General features: G+C 51.7%; 2 protein-coding genes across 10 annotated transcripts in view; one reads left to right on the top strand and one right to left on the bottom strand.

Moving 5' to 3' along the window:
• Positions 1 to 1,584: 1,584 nt before the first annotated feature.
• Positions 1,585 to 12,554, bottom strand: RDH8 (retinol dehydrogenase 8). Of its 4 annotated transcripts, XM_045192545.3 has the most exons (8): positions 12,473 to 12,554; positions 10,573 to 10,765; positions 8,047 to 8,208; positions 7,263 to 7,442; positions 6,179 to 6,272; positions 5,764 to 5,947; positions 3,401 to 3,477; positions 1,585 to 3,214 (listed from the first exon to the last, which is right to left on the bottom strand). In XM_045192545.3, exons 2-7 carry the CDS (start codon positions 10,679 to 10,681, stop codon positions 3,433 to 3,435), a joined length of 774 nt encoding a protein of 257 aa, XP_045048480.2. In that variant the 5' UTR covers positions 10,682 to 10,765; positions 12,473 to 12,554; the 3' UTR covers positions 1,585 to 3,214; positions 3,401 to 3,432. The 4 variants fall into 4 exon arrangements, with proteins under 4 accessions (XP_045048480.2, XP_024412557.2, XP_053767469.1 ...); XM_024556789.3 differs by lacking the exons at positions 1,585 to 3,214; positions 3,401 to 3,477 and adding an exon at positions 5,180 to 5,674; XM_053911494.1 differs by lacking the exons at positions 1,585 to 3,214; positions 3,401 to 3,477; positions 8,047 to 8,208 and adding an exon at positions 5,180 to 5,674.
• COL5A3 (collagen type V alpha 3 chain) overlaps positions 12,465 to 12,968 on the top strand; it is a 46,022-nt gene continuing 45,518 nt past the window's right edge. For 4 of the 6 annotated variants that reach the window (XM_053911492.1, XM_024557060.3, XM_045192540.2 and 1 more), the window contains exon 1: positions 12,465 to 12,582. In XM_053911492.1, coding sequence (XP_053767467.1) covers positions 12,495 to 12,582 — 88 coding nt within the window. In that variant the 5' untranslated portion in view covers positions 12,465 to 12,494. The remainder of the gene's footprint in view (positions 12,583 to 12,968) is intronic. The other 2 variants (XM_053911493.1, XM_045192541.2) reach the window with 1 other exon arrangement.

Below are 12,968 nucleotides of genomic sequence, written 5' to 3'. Positions count from 1 at the left end.
CTCGAAAGGCCGTCACTTTTGAAACAGTTACTAAGTTCTGGCACCTAGTAGGGACTTTCTCTCCAGCAACGCCTCTATTTTACAGACGAGGAAACTGAGGCTCAGAGAATGCCCTTTCTGGCTCAGGTAGGAGGGGTAAAGAGCCTCTTAGCTTGGAGGTGCCCAGCTTAGTCACTTCCAGTCCCAGCTCAGGCTCCTCTGGTCATTTCTGGATTCCCGAGGGCTTCTGATCACCCCACTTGTTTTCCCAAAGGCTTCAGGAACTGGCCTAAACGTGGAATTACAGTGATATCTGCCCACCAGGGCTCACCGCCTGATCAAAGGGATAATAAGCAGGAGTGAAGGCGCAGAGGAGCCTCCAAACCAAACCCAACTCGCCTGGGGAGTCAAGGAAGGCTTCCTGAGGGAAGTGGAAGGAAGTCATATTTATGCTGAGACCTGGAAGTCTTAGTGGCATAAGAGTAATCCCGTGAAGAGTTAGGGGTAGGAGAGAAGACACAGTTTTGTTTGTTGGGGAGAGAAGCCTGTGCAAAGACCTGGGAGGAAGATGGAGCATGGTGGTGTGAGGAGCAGAAAGAGATCCTTAAATCCTTCTTATTAGGTCAAGGAGAGTCTCATTTTAATGCATTAATTTACGCACCCATTCATTCACTTATCAGATGTTGGGGTGGCTGTCATGAGCCACCTACTGTTGTAGGGGCTGGGGACGCGCTGAGCAGGCAGACAACAATCTCCTCCCTCTGAAGCTGACATTCTAGTGGGTGGAGATGGACAAGAAGCAGATTGTAGTGTACAACTGTGGTGTATGTCAGTGACGAGAAATAAAGCAGTTTAAGAGGACAGAGTGACAAGGTACTATCTTGTGGTGATCAGGGAGGACCTCTCTGGGATGGCGACATGTGAGCACTAGAGGAGGTGAAGCAGGGAGCCATGTGGCTATCTGGGGAAAGCATGCTCGGCCGGGGGCACAGCAAGTGCGAAGGCGCTGAGTGTGCATGGGGTGTGTAAGGAACAGCACGGAGGTCGCTGTTCCTGGAGTGAAGAGGGTGAAGGGGAGAGAGTGGCAGATGACTTGAGACAGATGTTCAGGGACGAGACCATGTAGGGGACCTGACAGTTGGTGATTTGAATCTCAGTCAGAGGGGAAGCCATCGGAGAGTTTTGAAAAGGGAAGTAACATTATCTTTCTGTTTCAGTAGAACCATTTTGGGCATGTCCTTTGAAAGCCAAAATTCATGAGGACAGGACCAGTTGCACGAATTATCGTTATCTACACGACGGAATATGTTGCAGCTTTGCAGAAGACTGCAGGTGACTGCCAGGACTGATGTGAAAAACTCCCGAGACGTAGTACTCAGGGAAAGGACTGAAGTTCACACTGGTATGCATGGCGTGCCGCTTTTTGTGAAAAAGTAAAAAAGTATGTATTTAGGTTTTCCATTAAAATATTTATTTAAAAAATTGTGATAAACTATACACTACATAAAATCTCTCATTTTAACCGTTTCTGAACATACAGTTCGGCAGCATTAAGTCCATTCACACTGTTGTGTAGCCACCACCACCGTCCGTGTCCCCAGAACTTTCTCACCTTCCCAACTGAACCTCTGTCCCCATTGAACACTGACTCCCCTCCCCTCCCCCAGCCCCTGGCTCCACCATCTACTTCCTGTCTCTGTGGATCTGACTCCTCCAAGGGCCTCCTGTGAGTGGGATCACAGTGTTTTTCCCCGTGTCCGGCTTCTCTCACCGAGAGTGACGTCCTCAAGTTCATCCGTGTTGTAGCAGGGGTCAGAATGTCCTTTCTTTTTAAGGATGAATGACATTCCTTTGCTGTGTGCATATACCCCAGTTTATCCATTCATCAGTTTTTTTCTTGCACAATGAGAAAGAAAATCTGGATGGGTAACTCCAGCAAGCTATAACAGGTGGGGGTGGGGGATCAGGAATTGGGCAGTTGAGAATAGAATTGTTTTTAAATTATCTTTTAATTATTTTAAAAAAATTGTGAACATTTTATGCACTCAAACGATGCTTTTTAAGGATCCTCTGGGCTGTTACGTGGAGACTGGATTGTGGGGGACAAATGCAGGAGGGAGGAGGGGATGGGGACTGGTGCAATTCTCTAAGTGAGAAATGACGGTCTCTGGACCAGTGCGGAGGCCAAGGAGGCGTGGTGAAGTGGTTGGTTCTGAATATATTTTGCGGGTCAAGTGAACAAGATCTCCTGATGTGTTGACTGTGAGGTGTGACGGAGAGGCCCTAGAGATGACTCCAAGATTTTTGGCCTGAGCCTCTAGCAGGGGTGTCCAATCTTTTGGCATCTCTGTGCCCCACTGGAAGAAGAAGAGTTGTTTTGGGCGACACATTAAATACACTGAGACATGTAATCACACACAAAAAAGTCTCATCATGTTTTAAGTAAATTTATGATTTTGTGTAGAGTTGCATTCATAGCCATCCGGAGCCGCATGTGGCCTGCGGCTGCAGGTTGGACACCCCTGTAGAGGAACGGACTTGTCTTTGTTGAGATGAGGAAGCCAGGGGTGTGGGGTGTGAGGGTTGAAATGAAGAGGCAAGTGTTTGAGTGTCCTGAATACCCTTTGAACTTCTGCCAATCTCTGTTGGTCTCCGTGGTAAACAAGAACACAGCAATAGCATCCAGCTAGATTTAACAACAGGTCCCCCACTGCATTTACTTTCATAATTACCATGTGTATCAGGGGTGGTTCTTCCTTAAATGCGTCAGACACTGACTCGGGGTGATTTAAGCTGTGAAAGCATTTATCGGGTGGACACTGGGGGCTCATGAAATCATCAGTTTTGGAAAATGAAAAGGGACAAAGTAGGGCTGCAGGGCAGCATCTCAGGGGGGTAAATACTTGGGCCTTTCTCCTGCCACAGCTGATCTCCCACCGATGCCTCCCGTTGGCAGAACCCAACACAACTGGAAGCCAAAGGTGGAGGAACGTGGTTCATGTGACCCTTGGGTGGGTCTCCTGGGGGAACGCAAAGACCTGCATATGTGTGCTTCATATGTTCTTTTAAAACATTAACTTAATTTCTAAATTGAGCTGTTGTTCACGAGCCATGCAATTTGCCATTTTAAAGTGCACGGTTCACTGGGGGTTGGCGTGTTCACAACTTCATGTGGCTGTCACGACGGCGACTATCATCTACGTTCATATGTTCTTTTGAAGGTGTCCCAATTTCACTGCAGAAATCCAATAAAGGGAAAGGGAGGGGAGGATTAATTTGACAAAACATACTAAGTAGCCCCAATTATGTCTCAAACAAATCTCTTCAAGGGCCCCAGACTCAGTTTTCATTTTACTAGGTCACTGGAGACCCCCGAAGACCAGCAAAAACCGAGTTGGACAGCCTTAGACTTGATTCCTACCCCTTGTCTCTGTCCCGACAACCTTGGCTTCTTCATTTATGAGCTGGGGAGGTTCTGAGTGTCTCCATCTTATAAGGCTGCAAAGTGAACATGAAAAACAAAAAAAAACTTTGCCTGAGGACTGACATTCCAAGGTGGTAGTTGAGCCTGAACCAGAACAAAAACCCCAGATGGAGTGTAGCAGCGCAGGGGACTTTTCCTGTTGTTTCAGCACTGTCATCGCTAACTCTGCTTCATGGAAAATGAGACCGGGGGAGTCACCTGCCCAGCCTCACCCAGTGAGAAGGCGGAGCCAGCAGTTACACCCAGAGTCTATTTGCTTCTGAATTCTCCAGAGGAGGGCCAAGAAACTTGGGGACAATGTGTTAAGGGCTCAGGTGGGACCCCTGTTATTTATTATTTTTTAAAGATTTCATTTATTTATAGACAGAGGGGAAGGGAGGGAGAAAGAGAGAGAGAGAAAAATTAGTGTGCGGTTGCCTCTCATGCATCCCCCATTAGAGACCTGGCCCACATTCCAGGCATGTGCCCTGACTGGGAATTGAACCTGAGACCCTTTGATTCACAGGCTGGCACTCAACCACTGAGCCACACCAGCCAGGGCAATTTTTAAATGACTTTAGTTGTGGTAAAAATATACATAACACAAAGTTTACCATCTTAACATTTTTTAAAAAGATATTTATTTATTTATTTTTAGAGGGAGGGGAAGGGAGGCAGAAAGAGAGGGAGAGCAACATCAATGTGTGGTTGCTTCTCTCGTGCCTTCCACTGGAGACCTGGCCCAAAACCCAGGCATGTGCCCTGACTGGGAGTTGAACCACCGACCCTTTGGTTTGCAGGCCGGCACTCAATCCACTGAGCCGCACCAACTAGGGCACCATCTTAACACTTTTAAATGTCCAATTCATTAGTGTTGAGTACATTCCCATTGTCATGTAACTGTCATCACCATTTATCTTCAGAATTCTTGCAAAGTTGAACTTCTTTCCCATTAAACACTCTCTCCTCATAGCCCTCCCTCCAGCCCCTGGCCCCCACCATTCTACTTTATATCTCTATGAATTTTCCTCCTCTAGGGACACTCATATAAATGGAATCACACAGTATTTGCCTTTTTGTGATGGGCTTATTTCACTGAGCACAATGTCCTCAAGGTTCATCCATGGTGTAGCATGTGTGAGAACTTCCTTTCTTTTTAAGTTTGAATAATACTTTCCTGTCCGGATGGGCCACGTTTTGTTCATCCGTTCACGCACTGATGGACACTTGAGTGGCTGTTTTGAACGTGCTGCTATGAACATGGATGTGCAAGTATCTCTTGGAGATTCTGGTTTTAACTCTTTTGGATGATACCCTGAAATGAATTGCTGTATCATATCGCAAGTCCGTGTCACTTTTCCAGGAACTGCCATCATGTTTTTCATAGATGTGACACTGTTTTACATTCTCACCGACAATGCACAAGGTTCCGATTTCTCTATATCCTTGCCAACACTTGTTATTTTCTGTTTTTGTTGTTGTTGATAGTAGCCATTCTAATGGGTGTGAGGTGGACCCTATTGCTTTTTAATTTTTTTATTTAGACATAAGAAATTGAGCTTTATGAAGTATTTGATGTAGCTACTGTTAGTGGTTACAAATCTACATTTTATGAAAAATGGGTGCATGTTGCTGGTGTGTGCACACACACGTGTTGCGACAGAGCGTGTGTGACCGGAGAGGTCTGGAGACCACCAGTCAGCCCAGCTCTATGCATGTGTGTGTGGGGGGGTGGATGGAGGTGTTTGGATCATTCCTGTATTCCCAGGTCCAAGGGACCGTCTGTCTCGCCTTTCAATGTCCATGGCAATGCCCCTTCCTCCTCTCTGCCCCCGTGCTGACCACTGAGGGGCCTGTGCCTGGAGGCTGAGCAACGCCCAGGTACAGAGCGGGTCAGGCAGCATTTGCTGAATGAATGAATGAATGAATGAATGAACGAATGGTCTGTGTGACCTCTGGTCTGGGTGTGGACTGAAGAGGTCTGGCTGTTCGGCAGTGGGAATGGGTGGGTGAGGTTCACTGGGGCCAAACCCGAGTGCAGAGGCAGCCGCAAGCCAGGCAGCGGAGGCCCAGGCTGAGGAGGCGTGGCCAGCGAAAGAGCAGGCTGTGGGCGCTTCGCACGTACAGGCTGCCCGAGGGGTCCGCGGCTTTGAGCGCAGTCAGGGGACAGTAGCGGGCGTTGGTCTGCCTGCGTAAGGGTGGGCTGGCCGAGCTGACGACCTTGACAATAACCTGTGGGGTGGAGCCCTGAGACTGAGTTCTGTGGGGAGGAGCCTGCTACATACCTAAGCCATGTCTTGGGGCTCTGGGCCCCCACTCACCTGGGCCACGTCCTGTGGGCTCTGCCCTATAGAGCGAAAGAGCTCCCTGGAAGCTGGGAGGTAGAGATCCTGAAAGTAGTGCAGGGTGTCAGGGTCAGCGCCTGGAATCTCAGCTGCAGACACCTGCTCCAGGAGCTTCCCTTCAAAGTCGGTGGCCACTGGGCCGGGTTCCACCAGGGAGACGCTGGGAACAGGGACAGGGGTACAGGGTCTGGTGCCCCAGCACACTCACGCCCCATTTTGCTCATTACTATCCCTCTTTCCTTTTCAACCCCCCATTTGTCCCATCATTATTTCACTTCTCCCTGTTCCCCCCATCTCCCCCGTTACCCACATTTCCTTGTCTGTCCCATCACCACCTCCACTGCCCACTCCCTGTCTCCATTCCCCCACCCCTGCCCACTGCCCGCCTCACAAGATGTTGAACTGGAGCAGCTGGACAGCCAGACTCTCGAAGAACCCTTCCAGGGCAAACTTGGAGGCTGCATAGACGTCATTGAACACGACACCTGAGAGAATTGGAGGAAGGTGGACCCTTTGGGGGTCTGGGTGATGTGTTTGTGGGTCCAGAGGGAGAGGTGGTCTTTTGGAGACAGAACAAAGGGGGTTTGAGGACTGGAATGAGGAGCTATCTGGGGCCAGCGTGCTGAGTGCATGGTATTATGTGATGGGAGCATAGGGGGTTAGGATGAGGTTGTCTTGGGGTGCCAGGTGACCCCTTCTTCCCCGCAGTGCTCTATCTGCCCTCAGCCCAGGAAACTCCCCTACTTCCTTTCATCCACTAAACTTCTGGGGACCACTTGGGTCTAGGGGTCCCCAGGGCCCCTAAGGAGAAGTCCTGTTCAGCTGGTCCTTATCAGTCCTGTTGAGCAGTGAATGTGGTTGGGTGAGGGGCCAGAGGGATGAGCAAAGTAAATTCACCTTCTCTGTGGCAGGATAATAAATCGGGTGGGTTCCTTAGGGGGCAGCGGGGGGAGGGGGCCAGATCTGAGGGAATGTCCGGGGGAGCAAGGGAGCCTTGAGGGGTTCAAGGAGGAGAGACCCAAGAGTGTGGATGGCAAGTAGGTGGCTTCCACAGTAGGCCCATGGCAGACATCACTAGTCAATCACTGCTCCCTTTGCTAAGGAACTTCAGAATTCCAAATCTAGACATCTCTGGGGCCTGGTGGTGAGTGTTTGTCAAGGAAGAGTCTGCGGAGAAGGAGTTCTGATGTTTTTTTTTCTAATTTTATTTTGGGGGATAGTTGGGAGAGAGTTTTGGGGGTGTTCAGAAGTGGGGTTGATGCTGGGTTGTGGATGGCCATTGGCAGCATCTGTCCCCAGCTGCCTGCTCCTGCACCGTGGCAGGCAGAATTAGTCTATCCCAGGACTTTTCCTTCCGAGCTTCAGAATCCTTCTCAACACAGGCTCATTTGGAACGCGAACTAAAACCTAGCTGCCATCTAGCTGGAGAGGGTCAGACACTGTGAGGATTCCCAGGGTGGGTGTCCAGAGCTTACCCTGCAGCCCCATGACACTGCTGACCACCACAATGTGGCCCTGTCGTCTTCTCTTCATGCCAGGAAGCACAGCTTTGACCAGACGAACAGCTCCGAAAAAGTTGGTGTCAAAGACCTTCTTCATGGTAGCGAGGCTGAGCCCCTCCAGGGGCCCCACCAGGCCCACACCAGCATTATTCACTAAGGGGGAGGTGCTGAGGGTTACTTCGAAGTCCCCTCTAGTGTCATTCCTCCAGGGACACTCCCTGAATCACTCCACCCACTCACTCAAAATCCAGGGTCATCTCAAGGGTATCTTGGGTGGACCAGTGTGGAGCCTTGATGATCTTTACAAATAATTCAACATTTGTTACAGGGGACCCTTGGCCTGGGTGGGGGGTAGGGCTACTGGGAACAACCTCTCCTTTAATGCATGAGCAATTCAGCTCTGACCCCAAACTGCAGCAAAACAGCAACAACCACCCTCCTTAGAAGGTTGTTAAGGAACCATGAGTTTTTTCTTCATCATGCTCCCTTCCCCAAATGACTCATCAAAGTAATTTTCCCAACCGCATATGATTTTCTCCATATGTGAGAAGTTTTCCACAAAATCCCCCTAACCCCAGGTTTCAGTTTATTTCTTGTATCCCCAATAAACTGATTGGCGCCTTGGACTCTTGGCCAATTAGTCTACCCCTTCTGTTCAGGGTGAGAGGATGCTGGCGCCCACACACTGGAGGGCCTTGCTGGGGTGGGGATCTGTGCTCAGGCCAGGGTGGAGCGAGTGACCCCAGGGACTTCTCACCCAGCACGTCCACTTCTCCTCCCCGGATGCAGCTGAGACACTGGGCTACTGACTCGTCGCTGCACACGTCCAGCTGAGCCACAGTGAGGGTCTGACCCAGAGCCTCCCCGGCAGCTGCCTCCAGTGTCCCCTTCTTCCCCAGATCTCTCATGGTGGCCACCACTGGGGACAGAAAGCAGTTGGGGCAGGCCCTGGCTCCCTTCCCCCATATATGGACTTGCACATCTCTGTGATCTTGCATGTGCCACCACAGAAGGATGGAGACCCACAGCTTTACACACCTACACTCACCACACACTCACAAATGCACACTTGTGTATACATCCTTACATGTTTATCCATCCACCCACCCCACATGTTTGCTGAGCAGCTACCACGCACCATGCCCTATTCCAGGTGCTGAAGCTACTGCATAAAGTAAGAAAAAGTCCATGCCTTCCTGGAATTCACAGTCTAGTAGGTCAGACAATGAATAAACACAAAACAGATTGTCTTGAGAAAAGAAATGCATGTACACCTAGGGTCGACTTACGTGCTATGTGCACATGCAAGTATGAACAGACACACCGACATCATCAACATAAGTTCCAACTTATTGAACATCTACTATGTGCCAGAAACTGTAAACACTGTTATAAGAACTCTGTGGCTAGGTCACTGTCTTATTTTCCAGAGATTTTTCATTGCACATGCTCTTCTAGAACCTTGCTGCCCCCCCATCAAAACATGAAATCTCTTTCTCCCTCTTTGAATCTTGTGGCTTGCTGTGCACCATAATGAAATATGGTGAAAGTGATATGTGGCTTCTGTGATTACACCAGAAAAGGTGCTGCTTTTTCTGGCTTGCTGCTGGAACACTCGCTCGATGACTTCAGCCACCCTGTAGCAGCCCCGCTGTCCTGAGGCCACTGTGTTGGGGGGAAACTCAAGCTAGCCCAGATAGGGAGACCTCGTGGAGATGCCCTGAGATTACTGAAAGGGAGAGAGATGCTTGTCCAAACCCTGACGTGGTCCAGCCTCCTCTGTTCTAATTCTAGCCTTTGACCCTGAGTCAGAACCACCCAGCTGAACCCTTCTGAATTCATGGCCTTTGCAAACTGGGAGGTAAATGAGTCTAGTGTTTTACAGCACAGATTTTGAGGGCGATTTGTTTAGCAATGGTAACCAGACAGATAGAAAAAGTTATCCCCATCACACAGATGAACAGCTAAGGCCCAACGGTGTGACAGTCCTGGTGTGTCCTAACCCTAGCTAATGACAGAACTGAGATTTGAACCTGGGCTTATCAGATACTGAGATCACACGCCTGTATATATGTTTGTACCCCCTCATACATGCACCACAATTACACACGTGTGCTCCTAGGGGTCATTTGCTTATGGCCTGTGGGCCTGTGTGATTCATGGGTACTGCACAGATGAATGGGGCCACATGCATCCACACACAATATAGTGACACATGTGGGCCCAGGGGCTGGGCCGCCTGGGTTTGAATCCAGGCTCTGCCATTTTCTAGCTGGGCGACATTGAGCAAGAACTTTTGGCAATTTCTCCCCAAATTTCCTCACTTCTAAGATGGGCAAATGAGAGCAGCCTCCTCATAAGGGTGATGTGGGGATTAAGTGTCTAACTAGATGCAAAGCACTTAGCCTGGGACATGGTAAGCACTCCGTGAACATCACCGTTTTGCGGTTTCACACACTCATCTGTCTGCCACAGAGACACAGAGCACAGTGCCTTTCCTGCATGCTGGCACTCAGGCTGTCCCATTCAACGCTGTGCATGTGTCTGAGACTCAGGGTGTAGGGCCGGGAGAAGCAGCTCTGCCAACTGGGACAATGCCCTCCTCCCCCCAACCCCCGCCGTGGCCTCCTCTTAAGCAACCGCCCTTTGCCCACTTTGACTCCAACCTGCTCTGGGTCAGAGGTCTCCATGGGTAGGGTGAAGACTGGGGCAACTGACTCCAGAATTGCAGAAGGCCAAGCCCCTAGGCCTATAGGACCCCCAGAACCCCAAGGTCAGATTCACTTAAGAGGCTTATCTTGCAGCAGTAATCTGGGGAGGTGTGGAGGAGGGGAATCCTGGGGAATACCTGAGTGAAACCTCCTTCACCAGCCCTTCTAAAACTATCACTGTCCCTCCATGTTGCCCTTGCTTTATTTTGCTTCTTAGCACTTGTTAGCACTAGACATGTAAACATTTGAAATCTGTTTATTGTCTGTCTTCCCTCCCCTCCCCCACTACACCTCTAATCAAGGCAGAGATTTGGTCTGTTTTGTTCACGGATGTATTTCCGGCACATAGAACAGTGCCTAGCACCCAGTAGGTGCTCAGGAAATACTCAATGGCTGAGGGGATGATTCACGCACGAGGAGAGGTGGGAAGGGGCCCCTACTTGTCCTGGGTCCTCCCCAAGTCCACAAATACACCTGGAAGGGAAGCGCTGGTAGAAACAGTGCCAAGGTGGCTGAGGGTCCTGGAAGCCATGCCCAGCCCGCCCCTCTCAGTCCTGCCCTGGGCCCCTTACCCTGGTAGCGTTGCCTGGGGTCATGAGCTAGCTGCACCGCGAGCTGCAGGCCAATTCCCGATGAGCAGCCTGAGATCAGCACAGTCCGGGGCGGATCGGCCATGTTCATTCATCCCTCCCTGGACGCGTGACCTCTCTGGCCAGCACCTGACTCCGGCCACCTGTCATCCTGAACATCCTCAAAACGGATCCCCTGCAGGGTGAAAGGCCCCCTTGAGCCCCTGATTCTGAACTGACCCAGGACAGGTAGCTAGGATGGGGGGAATTCCTTAACCCCAATACACCCCCTTTCTTTTATCTGTCAAAAATTTCTTCTCACTGCTACACTTATAACTGGGGGATTTTTATTATGGCTGTTAATTATTTGGGGCTGGGGATAGTTTCAAGGAGCCCAGGGAATTAGCAGGGGCATTCGATAGCTGTCTCTATTCTGGGCAAAGAATCTTTGACTGGAGGAGAGAGAGAGAAAGTAACCGAGAGTGTGGTCCCAGAAAGGTCCCTTTAAATGTGCACAGAAATGTCAGAAGACAGTGTTAGATGTAGCAGGAACTTCCCAGAAAGGCAGAGCAGGGAAGAAACTTTATGAGAATCTTTTAGCTGGAGAGGTCTCAGCCTCAGATGTCCCTGGGGAGGGAGGAGGAACAGCTTGGGGAGATTCCCTCTGCTCCCTCCACAATGGGAGCCCCCATCTCCACCTCAGGCCAGATGGGGCCCCACCCCCTCCTCCCCAGGGACACAGAGACTCTTTGTCTGAGGAGCCAGAGGCTGGGAGGGAGGCACTGCTGGCTTCTCCTTCTGGGTGGTGAGGGGGTGGGTTGGGGCCCAGGATGCACCCTTTGGGCTCCTCCCTGTGGCAGCTTTCTCAGATCCCACATGTCTGCTCCTGTTCTATTGCACAAGTGATTCCACCTGAGTCCCTGGGGCCTCTTCACACTGGGGGGTCCCAGTAGGATGAGGGGGTCCCTGCCTCCTTCCAGAAGTGGCAGGGAGCTGCTCCTCCTTGTGGCAGTGCCCTGCTTTGGGGTAGAACCTAGAACCTCCCCCATCTAATGGGGCACACGTGAGGATTTGGGATTGGGGCTAGAGGATCCGTTTGGGGAACTGAGTTGGGGAGAAGAGGGCTAGGGATGGAGTTGGGACCTTTTATTTGAAGATTAAGAGTTTGGGGGAAGTCAAGACCTGTGTTTGGGAGTCTGTGCTGAGGGTTGGGGCTGGGGCCGGATGTCCAGCTCCGGAACTGGGGTGGATAGATGAAGGTTTGGGGCAAGTCTGGGAACTTCATTTCGGAATCTGGGGTGAGGTCTGAGGTAGGAAGAAGAGCCTTATTTAGGGACCAGAAGGGAAGGTGCTGGGGTGCGGCAGTACCTCTTCCGTGGGGCTCAGCGATTGGGGTAAGGCGGGTCGTCAGGGGCTGGGTGGGAGGCTGCGGTCCCACTGAGGGGCCCTGGGTGGCACGGAAAGAGTTTGGAACGAAGCTGTACCCCTGATACTGGGGCCCGGGTGGAGGCTGCGGTTTGAATGAGGCTAAGATCTCCTTTGAGGAAACTTGTTAGGAGAGAAGGGCTTGTGGTAAGACTGAGACCCCAAATTCTAAGGCTGGGTGAGAGTGACCCCCCTCCTCCAGCATCGGGTAGGGCAAGAAGGGCCCATCGCCGGCCCAGGGCTCCACCCGAGCTGGCCAATCAGCGCTCAGCACAAACTTTCCCAAACTCCCCCCACCAGCTGTCAGCCAGCCCCCTTCCCGAGAGGCCCGCCTGGCCCGGCGCTGGAGCGCAGGGCGAGGCCAGGGCGGGGTCTCCAGCAGTCTTCTGTCGATCCCGAGTGGAGCTGGCCGCGAGTGCGTGCGCCTAACCCGTGGAGTCGCCACTCCCCGCCGCCGCCCTGGTCGGTGGTCCCCTACCTTGCTTGTTGGCGCCGCCGGGATGGGGAGCCGCCGGGGACTAGGCCAGCCGCGGGCCGGCCTCTGCTTGCTCCTGGCCTTGCTGCAGCTTCTGCCCCGGACACAGGCCGGTGAGCCGGGAGGGAGGACAAAGGACTCGGAGTGCAGGATCCAGTGAGGCCCCCAAAGGCAGGGTGGAGTCAGGAAAGCGGGGGTAGAGTCCGCGCTGCGTGTGCTGCCGGGTGCGAGCGTCTGGCTCCTGCGAGTTGTGGGTGTGACAGCGGGGGTGGGGCGGGGAAGCGTGACCGCGTCCTACTGCTGGGCGCAGGGGATGAGTGCAGCTGTAGGTGTGCGCGCGCGTGCGGTGACGTGTGTCTGGACATTTGGAGTAAAATCGTGTGTGTGCCTGAGTGTAAGAATTGGCCATGGTTGCACGGATACGGGTGACAGGCTGACCCCCGAACGAGTGTGTGGTTTTCAGATGTAGAAGTGCAAGTGTGTCTGTGTGTGTGTCTGT

Source organism: Desmodus rotundus, chromosome 9 (genome assembly GCF_022682495.2).
Source record: "Desmodus rotundus isolate HL8 chromosome 9, HLdesRot8A.1, whole genome shotgun sequence".
NCBI classification, from domain to species: domain Eukaryota; kingdom Metazoa; phylum Chordata; class Mammalia; order Chiroptera; family Phyllostomidae; genus Desmodus; species Desmodus rotundus.
Note: the sequence above shows the minus strand (reverse complement) of the source record. Positions and strands in the feature narration are given on the sequence as shown.